This window comes from Pararge aegeria, chromosome 24 (assembly GCF_905163445.1).
Source record: "Pararge aegeria chromosome 24, ilParAegt1.1, whole genome shotgun sequence".
In the NCBI taxonomy this organism is placed as follows: domain Eukaryota; kingdom Metazoa; phylum Arthropoda; class Insecta; order Lepidoptera; family Nymphalidae; genus Pararge; species Pararge aegeria.
This window is the reverse complement of record NC_053203.1, coordinates 12,628,396-12,646,587: the sequence shown is the minus strand read 5'-3', so window position 1 is coordinate 12,646,587 and position 18,192 is coordinate 12,628,396. Positions and strand designations below refer to the sequence as shown.

The 18,192-nt window shown below is 44.3% G+C and overlaps 1 protein-coding gene across 5 annotated transcripts in view; it reads left to right on the top strand.

The window, feature by feature from the left end:
* The window catches only part of LOC120634531 (basic proline-rich protein), a 78,344-nt gene that overhangs the window by 47,239 nt on the left and 12,913 nt on the right, over window positions 1-18,192 (top strand). For 3 of the 5 annotated variants that reach the window (XM_039905213.1, XM_039905210.1, XM_039905212.1), the window contains exons 4-10: window positions 12,361-12,511; window positions 13,197-13,328; window positions 14,429-14,659; window positions 15,376-15,569; window positions 16,335-16,864; window positions 16,934-17,583; window positions 17,647-17,776. In XM_039905213.1, the coding sequence (XP_039761147.1) occupies window positions 12,361-12,511; window positions 13,197-13,328; window positions 14,429-14,659; window positions 15,376-15,569; window positions 16,335-16,864; window positions 16,934-17,583; window positions 17,647-17,776 (2,018 nt within the window). The remainder of the gene's footprint in view (window positions 1-12,360; window positions 12,512-13,196; window positions 13,329-14,428; window positions 14,660-15,375; window positions 15,570-16,334; window positions 16,865-16,933; window positions 17,584-17,646; window positions 17,777-18,192) is intronic. The other 2 variants (XM_039905215.1, XM_039905211.1) reach the window with 1 other exon arrangement.

Below are 18,192 nucleotides of genomic sequence, written 5' to 3'. Positions count from 1 at the left end.
CCGAAACTATTTCATTATTTCTATTAGGTGTAGACATCTGATTAAGTTTCCAGTGAGTTATTTAACAGAATTGGGCGGAAGAAATATAACTAAATCGACTTCAATACATTTTATAATGATATAAGTAGCGGTGGGAAGTTTACATAACTATAGCACTGGTCGAATGATTCGTTGCTATATGTCCTGTTTTCTGTTTGTATACAATAAAAGTATACGCGTATGAAGTTATTATGAACTGGATTTATTTATTTTAAAAAGCTAACCGGTCCCTTTTAAACATCGATAAATTAAAAAGTGTTCGAAATTGGTTCAGATTACACGTTATATCGTCATCAATATATCAATTGGTTTGCCGGTGAGGTAAACTGTGGCATCTTATTTTATCAAAAATAAGATTAACGAGCGAATTTCTTAAACCGCCTAGTTTGAAAGGCTACGAGCGCTCGTAGTCGAGCCATCGAATTGGGGTATAATGTCTAGAATAGCGGATGGAAGCTTGCAAGAGAATATTATTATCAGAAGTGGTAGGTTAGCGAACGAAGTCGCAGAGAATCGCTATTAATTAATAACTGTATAATGTATTTTTTTTTCCTTTACAATAACCAACTGCAATCTTATCGGGTGGTAGCTAATCTGTTAGGTGTGTGCCACATTTTTTTTAAACCGGAGACTACCGGAGACCGGAGAGCTAAATTTAAAGTGTTAGGTGCGGATTGACAGACTTCACAGAGATATTTAATAAAACAGCATATGTGCGTGCGGTGGATCGAACTCCGAAAGGGAGGCCACAAACCCTAACTTGCAGTGCAAGTTAGGGTTTGTGGCCATATATAGATATCACCACTTTTTCGCGATGCGTATGCAACTGTCAAATTGAGCGTATACTAAAAACGCCTGGTTGGCAACTGGTTGTATGAGTAACTGAATGGGGCAGCTGAAAATAGTAGGCAGTTGGTTTGGAGTCGATTCTCGATGCGCCGCGGTACCACGTCACGCGTATGGCGTAGTTTAGCCATCGCACAGATGTATAAACCTTAAAAGAAGGAGGATACACCTCATCTAGGTTTTTAAACCAGAATGCATTTTAATGTTTTTACTGCAAAGGTTGTTAGTTCACTCTAGTTCTTCTCTGTTATCGGAGAAACAGGTCACATAACCATCTCAATCCAGAAGGTAAATCCTCACAACCTCAAACAGTACGCTAAGTATAAGATTTACATGCGCGAATAGTGGACTCTTTTTGGAGTAACGAAACAGTGTAACGTCAAAGCAAAATGAATCTAAGGCTCTCTTTTTAGAAGCTGGAAGAAATGAAGCATCCTCTGGTTGTATTACATATATTCCCAAAAGGATACTACGTGTATGCATCAGAGCGGGGCAGGAACATTAAATGCAGCGGCGTCTCCGCACCCAAAAACCATTTATAAATTCCATTTTACTGACATTACAGAGTAGCGGCAGACTTATCTGACCTTCGATTCATCATCATCATCAATAGTCCAACAGCATGGATTGCTCATAATCACCACGCTGGGCAGGTGGGTCGGTAATCACAGTCAGTAGATGGTGGTAGTAGCACAGAGTACGCTGCTGTCCGCTCTCCTTTATATTCCCTCAGTGGCCTCAAACGACAGTCGCCGGAACAAGAGGAGTAGTGACAACTGAATTCTGATCTGCCATCATACGGCGAACGTTTCAATTAGGAGAGTGAAAATGTTCCACTGAGATGTAAGATTAGTGAATCCCCTATTTCGAACGAATATTTTAGGGTTGTCACTTTTTATTTTGTTATCGGAGCGTTGTAGTACTGGCCGGTACCGTTGGGCTGTGCGCGCACGCTCGCTACGTGCCCGCAGCGCCCAACGTCAGCGATGGCGTCGCCGATAGCGCGGCTCGCCGGGGCCTGGCTCGTGCCGCGTGGCCGCCATTGTTGCTCGGTGACGCGGAGAGGCCGTGGCGCGCTTTGTCGCGACACGATCCCAGAGATAACATCGATGCATGTGATACTGGGGAGGCTAGAAACTGCAAATCGATTGCGAAACGTGACTATCACTTGGGAGTGCTCGGTAGTTTAGTGCTGAGCAACTTAGCGTGTTTCGCCGCATATCATGAGGTCTTGAATTTGATTGACGATGGCAATTTAAAAAAGTTGGTAGCTCTACGTAGATACTTAAAAAAATAATACGCAAAACAAAAAGCACTTTTATTAACCGTCCTGCGTGCGCAGGACGGTTAATAAAAGTGAAATAAAATAACGAAGAAAGAAGTTAATAAAAGTTCTCGTAATGCCCAAAACAAAATTAAATAAAAAATGCCCACAAAGATCGTGAACCTATTTTCATGACTACATTTTTTCAAGAAGGATCTGTAATAGTCATTGTTCATATAAATGGACGGGAACGATTCACTAAACTGATACAGAACTGTGGAGCGCTCCGCGCAAAAAATGTTTCTCCAAAATCGCGCGGACCAAAAACGGTAGGTATTACTTTATCACAGTATTAGTCGCCCAAATCGCGGGGTCCAACTCGTTCGAAGCCAAACTTGATATCTAACTGTAACTACTGGACCCTTAGTATACCACTAGCAGTTGCCCGCGACTTAATTGTAATTTATAAAGACTACAAAAATCTATACCAAATTATATGAACTCTTTCTTCTACCCTAGAGAGTTTAAAAAAAGCTTTTAGAGTATTTATTGCATGTGAGTCTTAACTATTTTAATCTTCTGTCTACCTGCTTCTGAAATTCTCGTTCGATTAGCCGGAACAACAGACAGACAAAAATTAAAAAAAAGTTTTTTTGTCGTTATTAGGTACTAGATATCATATGCATTTAGTAAAATTCTCTTATTTTGACATTACATACGGACACTTTAATGTAATTTAATTTATATGTATATATATGAATATGCATGCTCTTATTCGTGTATTCGTTTTCGAGTATCGAAGTGACTTTAAACTAAAATGGACTTAGCGTCACTCATTTTAGAGTCTTAAATTCGGTACTGATTTTATTTTGCGAACGTTGCGCCTAGGGCGCCATCTTTACGGGTGTTCATGAATTTGATCCTTAATGTGAAATAAATAAGTTATATTTTACTCCGAAATTGCAGTGTTTCGATACATATAAGCATACTAAGATATACAGATATACTAAAATAGATATTGTACCACTCCGAAGTGTGCGCTGTTTCTTCACAAATGGAAGGTCCAGTGTTTGATTATCGGCGAGAATTTATAACTTGACTGAGGACTCGTTTGGAGAGCTGCCACCACCTAGTCTAGGCTGTTCTCCAACCAATCGGGAAAGACGTGCCCTCTAACGAATATGTGTTCCGTTAAAATGCAGCATTTAAAGGGATTAGAGTTTCAACAATTCCTTCCAAGTATGTCAGGTTCGCGCTTTCCACTTAGATGAAGTCGTCACCAACCATCAAGTGATTCGTGGATTAAGTATGGATATACTAGTATTCTCCCTCCTAAAAAAACATTTCCTCATCGCGAGGTTATTCAGTTTCGATTACATCACAATCGGGACAGTGGTTCGCCGTGAAAGGGGAACGGTGAGACAAACTTTCGCATCGATAACGTAAATGTTGATACAAACTCTAGTTACGAAGTTTTACGACTTCATCCGATGGAAATCGAATTGGACGCGGCCAATTTCCGCAATCGGCTCGACGTTTTGAAGGTCGTTTCCAATTTCCAGCGTGTCTTAATTGCTAATAAGAGTTGCATTATGGCGTCGTTACACTGGGCGAGCTTGCGTGCTAGTCGATTTGCTCCATATACAATAAGATCTGCATCTCGCGAAACAAGAGTCGATTTTCAGTATCGAAACGCTTCAATGTAAAATGGACTTAAATTACCAAGTTAAAAGCTCAAGTTGCTCCACACTTCTACGGCTATTGCTCTTAGCGGATCTTGTGCCGTGCGTGCAGCACTGTACACGTGACAGAATTAAATCTTCTATAAATATTTAACAAAAACCCAGAGGAACAGCCGTAAAATCAAAACCTTGCTATTGGTCGTTTCGCATGAGATTTGCAACTTCAGATTATTTTCTATTGATAGCGTTCAAATTAATAATTCTTATTAATAGTTTTATCAAATCAATTTTGCCGTGTGGCAATGGAAACCAAGAAGCAGCGTGCTCAGTCCTTCTTGTGCTATCTACTGCGATAACCAACTCGTTTGCCCCAGTGCGGTGATTGTAAGCAACCCCGCCATTTGGGAGTGGCCTGGGTTGTTGTTGTACAGCGTGTAAAGAGTCACCGTGTATACTGGGCATAACAGTCGGCTTCGCAGTCTTGCGCCCGGCCAGCAGCTCGCACAGTGTCGCTCGCCGCTACGAGCCAGTTGCGATACACCGACACACAGATGTAAATTAAGGGTAGTGAAAGGAGCGGGCGCTCGACTGTGAGGCCGCTCTCCGCGAGATCGCGCGGCGGACAAGTGCGGAGGATTTGATACAGTGCTGCCCCAAATAGCTGCCGCGGCCGCTCTTAGTGCTGTATTATTTGACCTACATGTTGCCTAGCGAAACGTTTAGGGTTCCGTGCCGAAATACAAGAAAAAAAAACATGAAATAAGGAAACTTCATCAGCGCACCTTTTGCGGCTCTAGTCCTACCTTAAAACATATCTAACTTAGCAGCACTAAGTTGATTTGTCTGTCATAAGAAATGCCATCAAAATCGGTTCAGTAGTTTTCAGGAATAAAATACCATCTATGAACCAACCAACCACTCGGAATCAGTGGCGTGCACTGGGGGTTCTTACCAGGGTATGCATACAGCAGGAAAATTGCATAAAACGGCAAAAATCCTCCTTTTATACGAGTTATATATCAATTTTAGGGTATGTAGTGCTTTTGTGCATGTATGAAGTGCACGCCACTGCTCGGAATGCATGTTTCTAGGTTAAATAAAAAAAAATATGTAAAAGGACTTACGGGTCTAGGGACTAGCTTCAAATGAGATTTATTTAAATGAAATTCTTACATTTTCTTATTCCTTTTTTGGTTAAAAATCAATTCTCCCCTTCTCGGAGTTGTCTACAAAGAAAATCCTGAAACACAATTTTATTTGCCTTGGAAATCATATTTAATTATAGGATTATAAAAGCTACGGAACACGCAAATTTGGCGGCTCTAACTCTTACTCACCAGGTTTTTATTCGTGAAGATGACCGTAGTCTTTAGGAAAGTTCATAACAGCAATAGCTCAATAGTCGAGTGGTCAACTGCAATCTGACCAGGTGGTAAACGATGTAACGGGAAAACCTGTTTTAGGGAAACGGAAGCGAAATTAACTATCCCTTTATTGATCTTTATCGCTTTTTACGCGGCTTGTCGGCACCTCTTTTCCCACCACTAAAGACCAAGGAAAGTTCAGAAACTATAATAACTAAAATATCCCTGTCCGGGAAACGAACCTGTGACCCCCCACATATAAGACCACAACGTACATCGACCGTTGCGCCAATATGAAACCTACACAGTTTTAGTTATTTTCTTTATTAGTGCCTAAAGACGGGGAAAATTTGAAGATTTTAAATAACTGGTTGGTAACCTAGGTTTTAAAAAAATATATTTTTTTTTTTTTTATTTATCATAGGTAGGTACATGTACAAGTATAGTAACGTAAAGTAATTATAATAATTATACAAACAAATTCGTACCTCACAACTAATATTGGTGTGTATGTAATATAATTATAGTTATAATTCAATCCTTACTAATATTATTAATGTGGAAGTGTGTTTGTTTGTGCTTCCTTTGCGCCCTAACAAAACAACCCCTCAACTTGATTTTAGTTAGTTAAAAGGACGGAGAGTAGCTATGGCTATTTTTTGCCCCGGCACGACCAGCACGGGCAGGAGATAGAAATGTTATCCCCCGACAAGGGATAATTAACTTGTCCACCGGCTAAAGCACGTGGAAGGAACGTGGAATAGGAGAAGTTTACCCCCGTTTATTATTACACAATTATAATTTTTACATTATTTCCACTTGTGCGCCAGTGCTCTGAGAGTTGATAAAGCTGTGGTAGAAGATAAATTGTTATCCTTTTCCCGTGGACATAACTGTCTCCTGCCCATGCTTGCCCTTCTGGAGAACATTCCGGACGAAAATCGCAGAATACAGCTAGTAATATTTATTTACAAAACTGTATATAAAATAACCATACCTACTTTTCGAATGTAATTGTGCGTCATTCTCGCACATATTAGAGACGGCATAAGAGCATAGCCCCATCACTATACTGCCAACTGAAACTTCGTGACACAAACCGAATACCCAGGAGTTCCTGATCCGTAGACCAAACCACTGAGCTAACGGCACAGCTGCTGTTATTAAAGGGCTTTATTAAGCGGAGCTGAAGGCTTCCGCCGCGGAGAAAGTAATGTCCTAATTGGGTAGCGGCACAGTTAGGTCAGTCGTCCGGTTACAGCTGACCTTACGTCTGGTCACCAGCAGCCGCTGTCCTCGCGCCGTTACTTAACACGCCGCGCGAGCGATCCCAGCGAACTCATGTGAAAGGGCCGATTTGCAACTAAAAGTTTCGGCCATTTCAAGTACTCGCAACTTTGCATTAACTCGTTACTGCCAAGCTTATGTTGAAAGGTACTGAGCCGACGTGGTATCCTACTAAAAGTTATGAATGCGAAAGTGTGTCTGTTTGTTTGTCTTTTATTTACGCCCTAACTAAGCAACCAATCGAGTTTTGTTCGGCAAAAACAAAACAACCGCTTCATTATTAATGAATAACTTTTGTCTCGCAACTTTTACCTGAGAAGATAAACTTTCAAAGATATGACGTTACTGAGTTGTCATAAAAAACGATCACATCAGCTGTGTTTACATTTACGGTCAAATGGAGTCACGGAATACAATGACGAATGGCAATTGGCAACAGCAAAAAAGTTATACTCCTAGATAAACACAATAAGTGCATACGTACACAAATACACGTGTTAATGTGATGTGAACGTATTTGTCATTTTTATATGAAATAACATGAAGTATTAGTAGCAGAGAGTTTTATGGATACTTTTTTTGCTAAGGTCTCAAAGAGAGACACCGTTTCCAAGTGACCTCGTGTATGGCTACGCCCAGCGGAGAGGCGTAGTGTATGTTTCGCTAGTAATAGAGATTTTTGCACCAGAGCCCTACCGGGAAGAACTACCGCTATGTTTATGTCTGCCGTGAAGCAGCAATGCTGAGTTAAGGTCTCAAGGGCGTGGTTGCAGGTGTAACTACAGGCACTTCCTCGCTTGCCCTTCGAAATGTTGCTGTGTTAATAAGCGATATTTTTCCACTCGGGTGGTTCACTCTATTGGTCCGTCAAATATAACTATTAAAAGAAAGGTATCAATCATATACATAATATTATAATAATGATATGATAGTGTCTATATGAAGTGCGTGAATCATTGTCGAAGCATAAAAACGCGGCGCGTAACGGAGCGTAACCGCGTACATGCGTATTTAAATGACTATTGCTCGCACGCGGCTTCGTCTGTTCATCTGATAAGTTTCCATAACAAACTTTCTTCTGTTGTTCTATACAATATACCCAGATCCAGCGCGTTACTCGGCCGCCTGAGTTATTACACTACAGGCAAAAACTATGGATGTAGTTTCACAGATTATCGCATAAAAACTATTAAGCTTTATTATTATGAAACTTTGACTGTTACGGAGTAAAAGCATTCTATGGATATCTCCCCTCCAGGATAAATACTAACCCCACGCATTCGCCAAGATTGTTTTTCTTGTGAAGCCTTTCAGGTTACTAGGTATATTTTTGAACCGTATGTTATCTTGTGTGCATAATTTCGTCAAGATAAGTGCAATGCTTTGCGCACACAGGTAACAAAGAAAGTAAACAATCAAACAGATATACTTTCGCATTTGCAAAATTAGTATTATTAGTAGGCAGAATGTAATTATGTAATGTAAAAACCGTCATCTGTCTGGACCTGATGACATTAAGCGAGTCGCTGGTAGCCGCTGGACCAGTGGAAGTCAATATGTAGATATATGAATAAACCGTATCAAAATCGCTCTGCAGTTTTTAAGAAGACTAGTAGCAGTGGTCCGAATTAAAACACCCCTCTTTTCTGTCGGGATTAATAAACGCACTGCGCATGAAGGTGTTCCTAATGATCGGCGCGCACGTCAAATTCCGTACTTAATTGAACGTTTAGACATTAATGACGTTGCACACTTCTTTGTTACACTTTTTTTATGTATATAGTAGTCGCGGCGATAGCATTACTCAGATTTAGTTCGAAGCCTTTGATCTAGTAGGGAATGCCGACATCTGGCGTCACGACAATGTATCCGAGTGACGAAGGACACATGCAGGCGCTCATAGTAGAGTTCTTCGCACGGTATGATAATAGCTATTGTGCTTGATGCTTATCGCGTTAGGCAAAGGTGAGTGACAAATGCCTGCGCGAGTGCCTAAAATAACTCGTCAGTTGTTAATCACTAACGTTTTGTGTTGTTCGCAAAAGGCTGTCAACCCACACTGTCCCAGGAGGGCACGTTTGGTTGGTAAGGTATGAGTTCAGCCCCGCGGGGCTAGGCGCACGGCGCACGCGCAGCCGCCCGCGCTGTTTACGCGGCGCGTATTTCGGTACCGGAACCTATCGCTAGCCAACGCGCCGAAATAACCAGATCAAGGTGGAATCCAGCGCCGAGATGCTTTCCACAATATAATTGTGTCAGCCTCGATTACTGCGTGTTCCGCGGTGTCGCCCGCCCCCGTGCTCTGGCCAAGTCCGAGTTACACTTGCACACGAAGGGTTCCGCTCTTAGGTGCGATATGAAACACTACATTGCATTCACATTATTAAGATCGAGCCTGCGAAATAACATAAGAAACTCTTTTCTTGTTTTATTTTTTATTTGTGGTTAGAGCAGCAATGAAAATGCGTATTCTATGAACTACTACGGTTTATAAGATACAGACATACGGACACTTAAGGCGTCTATAATTTTAGGGAAATATCTGTAAAAAGTTGTCATAAAAATACGCAGTGACAACCATAACATTTGAGGTCAATTGGGGTCACTGGTTACTATGGCAACAGAAAAAGTTATTGTATTAGATAATATCAAAACGAATGCATACAAATACACACCTTCAAATATTACAACAAATGTGATTCATAGACAAGACATATAATTATGAATGGTTGTCAATGTTTTTTTATATTACTTTTATTCATTTAATTAATATTTAAATTATAATAACTTCTGAATTCGAAGTATTGTAAACATAGCTCGATAAAGGAAAACGGTGTGAGGAAAATGTGTCTATGGAAATCCACAAAACCCAGCCCCGCCCCAAAACTCTCTTCACTCCCGGAGGAAAAGTATAAGAGAATTCCTTCCTCAGTAGGTAGTCTGCTTATGTTAGATTTTTTTTTTCTTTTCCATAAAACCAAATGATGGAGCATCAAAACTGCTTCGATTGGCTCGCGGTATGGCAGCAATAATAAACACTCACCCCTAATCGTATCTACGCGGCATCGGGGTACTTGGCAGAACTTCTCTCTTTTTCTTCTTTGTCTGCTGAAGCCTCCCATCAGACCAAATATAAGGCTTTCGTGGCTTTAGTGACCGTCTCCGCTCCACTAACTCATAACATACTAATTGTATGAAACCGACAAGTTTCTGGTACCTTTAAGTTGACGAACACGGTTTTACCCACCATCTTACAACCAGATTTGTGGATTCTTCATCATCCTCAATTGCGTCTCAGACTAACTGCCCTAAATCCTCAATAGATTTTTAGCACAGTAAAAAGGAAAATTACAGTTGCTCGATGTCGTTCATGTAGTGGTAAATGGACGTCTAGACAGCGTCGTTACAGCTTATAGGAACCTTACTGGCCTTAGTAGATTAGGTTCCTCCCCTTTGCCACACTTAAAGTTCGCTTGCTCTGTCTTTACTGCTTAGTCGGACCTTCGTAAGACTCTCCCCACTCTGCTGTAAGATTCCCGTCTCTCAGATTTTGCTGCTCGGGAAAATACTAGGATTTTTTAAAAACTAAACGGACCACACATTTTTTGTCAGTTGCAATAAACAGCAGCTTCTATGATGCCAGCTAACAAGTAATAATTAGCATGCAAATGGCGCCTGCGCCGCCTCGCCAGCCCGCGCTGACGCAAGCTCGCGAGGTCTTGAAAGCAAAAAATTATCATATTTTGGAATCTGCTCCGAACACCGCGTCCGCTAGTGTACGCTATAAGTAGCTAATATTTATGCGACTTCGCTGGCGTGTGAATAATTTACTATTGTTCACAAATTATTTTAGGGCGCAAAACAAAGTACAAAGATTCTGATGCGCAGAGGAGCTTCCCCGAAACGGTTCGAAATTATATGAAGCAGATGCTCCAGGAGAGTGTCGGGCAGTTGGAGTCATTAATAATATTATGATTATGATCAGTCTATTTACAACTCCAAGGAACAACAATTTGATCGCTTTCTTTAGGTTTAGACAGCGCTTGAATTCTAGGCGCATAAAAATTTTTGTTGCGACATATGGAATCAAATCAAACGAATGAAATCTTTAAATTGATTGGCTTGTCTCTACTAGATTATGTATGTATGCTACATATAAACCTCCCTCTTGAATCAATCTGACAATTGTTAACCTGCATTACAAACCGTTGCGTAATTTCAAAGACCTTAGAGTACAAACAGCGACTTGATTTTGTACTATTTAAATGAACTAAAGATACGTCATGATACCCAAAAATAAGAAACACTTTACTATTTACAGTTCAGCGCATAGACAGTCTTGTTGCTAAGCAATCTGTTGCAGACAACCTTCAGTGAAAGTATTTGACTAACCGGATCGCGACCGTTGGGAGTAAAACATAAGGCTCTTAAAATGTCGGTCCGTCTATCCGTCCACGTGTCCATCCCTTTTTCTGTAAAGGTTCGTTTTAAAATACATTTTGTACTGAAAACTAAAGTTGCGGTAAAAATAAATACGTAACAGGTTAAAAGGTAATAGGTATGAAGGTACGTTAACCCAGGGGCCTGTAAATCTAATCTTGATTAGATAGACATCAAATGCCTTCTCACCCTGCCTAGGAGTTCAAATTCACCCTCGGTGAGCAAATATATGAAAAGTGCGATACTTTTCACATAAAAAAAATGTGTGGTAGCTCTTGCGTAAAGTAACATGACCAAGACGTGCACTAAAAACCCAAAACCGAATAGAACTTCACTAATATAATACATTTCGTTTTACGGGTATAGGAACAACAGCGTAACTAACTAGATAGACGCTTTGAATACATTAAAACATAAGATATTAAACCTGTTAATGAATTAGCATCTGAGTGCGGACTTATATTACAGAGCCTGGTTTACCTTTTGTCCACCATTATGCTCTTCAATTCTCTCTCTGATCCTCATTCTTGCCCTTGTCCTACATTATGTGAGGTTGACACAGCATGTCTTCTTCAAACTTGCAGACATACTGACTGTTGGTTTGGACGTATTTTTATGACTGGCTGATTTACGTCCACCCTCCTTGTGTATCTCACCTCTTTTACTCTCACTCTCAAAATTCAAAAATTCAAAATTCAAAATTCATTTATTTCAAGTAGGCCTAATACAAGCCCTTTTGAAACGTCAAGTCTGTCCGTGTGTCGTGACTCTACCACCGGTTCGGAAGGCAGATTCTACCGAGAAGAAGCCGGCAAGAAACATAGCAGTTGCTCTTTTCCAACATCAAAAATTTACATTTTATATTTTAACATTCATTTTTCTATCTTGTGAGAGATGAAAGCGGAGCCGGATGCTTCCAAGCAACCTTGTCATTAAGAAACTCATCAATTGTATAATAACCTCGCTGTAATAAATGTGTTTTAACACATTCTTTAAACTTATGGATTGGTAGGTCCAAAATTACCTTAGGAATCATATTATAAAAGCGTATACTCAATCCCACAAATGACTTCTGCACCTTTCGCAGACGATATGCAGATGTCACTAATTTATGACCATTTCTTGTAAGTCGACTGTTTATATCCACTTTTTGTTTATAAAGACTAATATGTTGTCTTACAAATACTATATTGTTATAAATGTATTGTGAGGCTACCGTAGGTTACCAATTTCTTTAAATTTTTCACGGAGGGATTCACTAACTAACTAACTCTATGCCAAAAATCAAGTTGATTGGTGGCTCACGCTGGTAAGGGCGTGAAGGAAGGACAAGTAAGTCCACTGTAGTTTTGTACGGAGTCCCGCAAAGTGAAGCCTCTATCCAACGTTTGACCTGTCGCTGAGCGCCGTCAGTGAGAGACTTGGCGCCTGTTTCCAGCATGGAGATCAAGGTGGAGGGCGCGCTGGACGGGGCGCCGCGCCCGGTCAAGGAGCGCAAGAAGCACGACCGCTTCAACGGCATGAGCGAGGAGGAGGTGTCGCGCCGCACGCTGCCCGACCACCTGGCCGAGAACCTCGACATCATCATTGTGAGTACGATCGCGCCCATTCGCCTCCTAGTAGTACTGGCCCCTCGCCGAGTCGCGGGAGTCCGCGCCCTCCGGTACGAGTAATGAAAGGTAGCAAGTTCGATACGAAACGTGTTCCTTTTGAAGACTATTGTAATAATGATTTGAGACCAGAGTTCCTATGTAAAGTTGTTCCTTTATTACTCGTACTGGAGAAGGATTTTTGGTTGCTCATCAGCGAGCAGGATATGAATCCTGGTCCCGATGGTATAACAACACTCAGAGCACGCCACTCAAGATATGGAACCGATAATTGAAACCAGCTATGCGAACCAAAATTCCGCAATTATAAGATGCTTGTATTGACATACAAAGTTAGTAGTAATGATTCAGCGGAAACCGAGGCAAATTTTTTAACTAACAATGATAAAATGATAAACGACCACAACCCACACTATTCTGTGGGGAGAGTACAAAAGATCCTGATAGATAGAACCCACACTTTGGAGCCCTATGGAGTTTATTCAAATCTTAATCCTTCTCGTATAAAAGAGGAAACGTTGGCCCAGATATGGGACATTCATTGGTTGAAGATAATGTTAATGAACCTGGTAAAAACCTCTCTCGACCTGCCGTGATAAAACTTTCCGAATTTTGTTTCCTGCGAAGCTGTTTTGTTATAAATTATGTTGTCTCATGATTCCAGATTGGCATAAACCCTGGACTGTTCGCGGCGTACAAGGGCCACCACTACGCAGGGCCCGGGAACCATTTCTGGAAGTGCCTCTACCTGTCCGGCCTTACGAGAGAGCAGATGAGCGCTGATGAGGACTACAAGGTAAATTTGACGATTGAGTTCTGACTGGGGCGTTCTACCTTTCTTGTAAGAGGATGTAGATGAGTCTCATTCTGTAAGCAACAGAGTGGTTTTCTGATTAGCAGAATCTGTTATTCTATAAACGGAATACCTTTCTTTAAAATAGTGCGCTGAGGAAAATTCTGCTGAATCATTCGCTCCTCCGAATAAGTCTTCCCCAAGGTATTTTCTTCGAACCTCTTGCCTATAATGCCACGGACGCACAACATTTGTAAACTCCATCGCGTGGTTCTGCTCGGTACATTCACAGCAGTTATCGTAAGATCATAGATAACACGTTGCAAATTGCGATAGCGATTGTAGAAATCTATTTCGATTGACTGCTCGCTCAAACCTTTAACCGTGACTGATGAATTGTGAAATTTAGTTTTTGCAACGCAATGTGACGGGAATAGATCAGCGTGGACAGAGTTAGGTAAAATTGGTATTCATAGCTTGGCTTTGCGACTTATATAATTCTGGGGTCCTAATACCGAATACGTAATTTTTACATTTCTATCATCGGACAGTGTATTCTCTCTTGGTTCAGTAGCGAGCATGTTAAAAACTAGAATTAGTTGGGGAAGGTAAGGACTAAATTGTTCGGCATAGGGTTTTTGTGACAATAAATTTTTAGTGCCATCTTGAAATTAAGAAATTAGCATTGTCTAGCTTCATAACTTCGCGAGTACGTCAAGCCGTTTGTCTAGATTAATATCTTTACCAAGATAAAAAGTGTCAAACTGCAAAGTCGCAATGGCCAAAAGTGTTTGCCCTATGATCCAATCGCAACGCGATGCGTTTCTCATTTTATCGGTTTCTAAGTTCCGAACTGGTCCTCTTGGTGGGCAAAAAACATTGCGGGAAGATCAGATTTTTGGACTTGACAAGTTGTGGAATTCTTTTATTATCCATAGAATTTTTGCACTATGTGCGGGCATGAAACCAGCGTACTTGGTTAGTTGCTAGGAATGCTGGTTGGAATGGAGTTTGGCAGTTGAACCCACACTCCTGTTCGGTTAAAAGTACTGGAACCTTACAACTTTTTGATATTCCGTATTGGAAATTTCCCCGTGCGCCAGCTGCTGAACTTCGGCATCGGCTTCACGAACATGGTGTCGCGGCCCACCAAGGGCTCGGCTGACCTGACGCGGCGCGAGATCAAGGAGGGCTCGGCCGTTCTGCTGGAGAAGTTGCAGACGTTCCGGCCCAAGGTGGCCGTGTTCAACGGCAAGCTCATCTACGAGGTGTTCTCCGGCAAGAAAGACTTCTGCTTCGGCAAGCAGCCCGACACCGTCGCCGGCACCAACACCGTGAGTGCCAGATGCCCGTTGTCGCACGGAAAATATATTCACCCCCATTCTATACCCCCAACGATGGATGACAGAATATCACCGGACATTCTGTCATCCATCGTATCTATCTTTATCTGTGCTTAGACTGAAAACAGTTGACTATAGCTGTATAGTCTTTATGGAATACACACTCACGAGTCAGTCAAATCAGTTTTAAAAAGAGACAGAAACAGAATACAATTTTTAATTAGGAGATTAAATTATATCTGGTTCCAAGTAAAAGTTACGGGGGGAAAATTGTAAAGACCCGACATACTGGGGTTAATTTAACTTTTTGGGGGTAAAAAAAATATTCACGTAACAATAAAATCACCAAAGTTGTTTTCTGGCCGCATATCACATTTGAATTTTTTGAGTAAGATTCTTGTAGCAAGCGGCCATCTTGTGTGTATACACCGACCAACAATCAGTATTTATATCCGATACTCGAGCAGTTTAATTTTAATTTAAGAATTCAAAATATCGTGAGGAAACTCGTATGCCTGAGAATCCTCCAAAACGTTCTTAAAGATGTGTAAGTCTACCAATCCGCACTTGGCCAGCGTTGTGGACGAAGGCCTAAACCCTCCTCCTTCTCGTTCGGTTCAATTGTGATCTGAAGCCAGAGAGCCCGAGAACTCGCGTGTGGTTCCGCCGTACCGGGACGCGCTTGTGTGACGGGCGCGTGCTTGCAGTACATGTGGGTGATGCCGTCGTCGTCGGCGCGCTGCGCGCAGTTGCCGCGCGCGGCGGACAAGGTGCCGTTCTACGCCGCGCTCAAGAAGTTCCGCGACTACCTCAACGGCCTGCTGCCGCACGTGGACGAGGCCGAGCTGGTGTTCCCCGACACCACGGGCCGCCGCCCGCACGAGGAGATGGAGATCCGCAGGTACCTGCTCGCGCCGCCTGGCCCGGCGCCGCGCTGATCGGCTCATTGACTCGCGCATTCACTCTGCTTACTTACATTTATAGAGCTCGGGACATTGCGACCTTTTCTCTCCAAGGGCGACAGTCGCAGCCTCGTCGATGTGGGGAATACAGGATTCGGACGCATTAAGTTTTAGAACATGAGCCTAGAATTATAATTCTTCCCCTATTCCTGGGCTTATTTCCATGGTAATGTTAATTGGTCCGTTGTGCATGAAGGCGATGCCGCTCGTTGCTGTAATACGTGATGACCTTGAACATCGGCTCCTAGTTACTAGACAAGTAAGTAAGCATCACATGTGCTAGCTGTGCTACCTGCGGCCCGTGATCACCACACGACCTCTGCAAATGTAAGTAGTTGGTGAGCCTCATTAGCCCCACTTGTATGCTCAAAAATTCATAAAGTTAATAAATAACTGAGATCAACACAGGTCATATCTAGATTTATTACTTGTTTCATAAAACGTTATTCCTTAATAAAATTCGCATTTGCTAACAATATTGAATAAAATATTACGAATACGCCACGCGGCGTGTATAGATTCACACTACAAATGCTCGATATCTCGTCACGCCAACTCTTTGTAGGGTGATTCTATTCACGTCGAACACTAAAATTTTGGCGTGTCGCAAGTGTGTCGGGGTCCCGAGGCTGGGGTCTCGCCGCCAAGTCCTACCCCAATAATTTATGACTCGTGAACGGCAGATTAAAAATACTGTACCAAAGGGAGTCTTCTTACAGGCTGACCATGGAGCCCGAGCCCGGCGACACCATCATCCTGGAGGACGGCACCGAGGTGCCGCTCAAGAAGAAGCGCGGCCGGCCCAAGAAGGTCAAGCTGGAGAACGGCGAGGTGGCGCCGCCCACCCCGCGCGCGCCCCGCGCCCCGCGGCCCCCGCCCAGCCTCGACCCCAACGGGGAGAACCCGCCGAAGAAGAAGAGGGGGAGGCCGAAGAAAATACGGCCCGAGGAGCAGCAGTTCCTCATACAGCAGCAGCAGCAGCAGCAGCAACAGCAACAGCAGCAGCAGCAGCAGCAGGTAGGCCCCGCCGGCGGCCCGGCCCGCGGCGCAGGCGTGACGCGAGCTCTGTTGCAGGCCAACCCCATGCTGCAGCCGCCGCTGCCGCACGAGCAGTTCCTGCACGGCGACTTCCCGCAGATGGCGTCGCCGCTGGGCGCCGGCGTCATGTACGGCGCGCACCACCCGCACCAGCAGCACCTGGCCGACGCGGAGCCCTACTACCAGCCCAACAACGGTAGGCGCATGTGCTGTTCGTGTGCGTGTCCGGCCGCCGGAGGCAATGCATTAACGTTCCGCCCCGCAGGCGCGCTGGAGGCGCCGCTCGAGGCGGGCGCGCTGGCGCTGGCGCGCGGCTACGCGTCGCCGGGCGGCTACGCGCAGTCGCCGCGCCACTACGCGTCGCCGCGCTCGCAGCCCTACTCGCCCGGGCCGGCGCGCCTGGCCGCCACGCCGCAGCCGCAGTTCCCGCCCAGCCCCGCGCCCTTCTCCGCGCCGTCGCCGCCGCGCGCGGGCTACGGCTCGCCCGGCGCGCGCGGGTTCGCGGCGCGCTCGCCGCTGTACGCCAGCAGCCCCGCCGCCTACCGCCAGCAGCCCAGCCCGGCCGCGCCGCGCTTCCCGCCCGACGGCTACGCGCGCTCGCCCGCGCCCGCGCCCTTCCCCGCCGCGTCGCCCGCCGCGCTGTCCTACACGCCGTCGCCCGCGCACACGCCCTACAGCCAGCACTCGTCGCCCGCGCCCGCGCCGCCCGCCGCCTTCGAGCAGCACTACGCGCCCGCCGGCTTCGCCTCCGAGCTGTCCAGCGAGATCGGCGCCGCCATCTCGTCGCCGGGGCCCGTGTCGCCCGGCATGGCGGCGCTGGACTTCGAGCCGCCGCGCGACGACCACAGCCCCATGGGCAGCACCGACATGCACCCGGGCAGCAACAGCAACTCGTCGCTGTCCGACTACAACAAGGTGCGCCGCGCGACCGCAGACGCCGAGTCGCCCGCGCGGTCGTGTAACTCCCTGTCGTTGCAGCAAAGCAACCCCGGCGGCGCCGAGCTGTCCCCGGCCGGCGGCGCGGGCGCGGGCGGCGCCTTCGGCTCGGCGCTGTTCGGCGACGCGGAGCGGATGCGCTACGGCGCCGACCACTACCCGCAAGACCAAGGTGTGTAGTTGCATCCGGCTCGAAGGACCTGTTCCTGACTTTTTTTATTGACGATTATAGTTAGTACTGCAAACAATATAATAATAGGCATGTGTAGGAACATAGTTAAGAATGCATTTGAATAAACAAAGAAGTAGACCATAAAATATAGATAGATTATGGTTGCACATTATTAGCTACGGTCGTTTATATCAGAGTCAACCGCACAACGATTACAATTGAGAAAAAGAGAAATGAAAGGTCAAGTTACTGGAGTTGGAAAAATGTTAACTCCTATCAAGTATGCAGTGGAGTTAGGACATCATGACAAATTGATCATTCAAATTGAGATGTACCGCGGTAATTATAAAGCAGGTGACTGAAATAATCCCCTTTTACATTTAACGCGTAGCTCATCTGAAATAGTTTCACAGTGT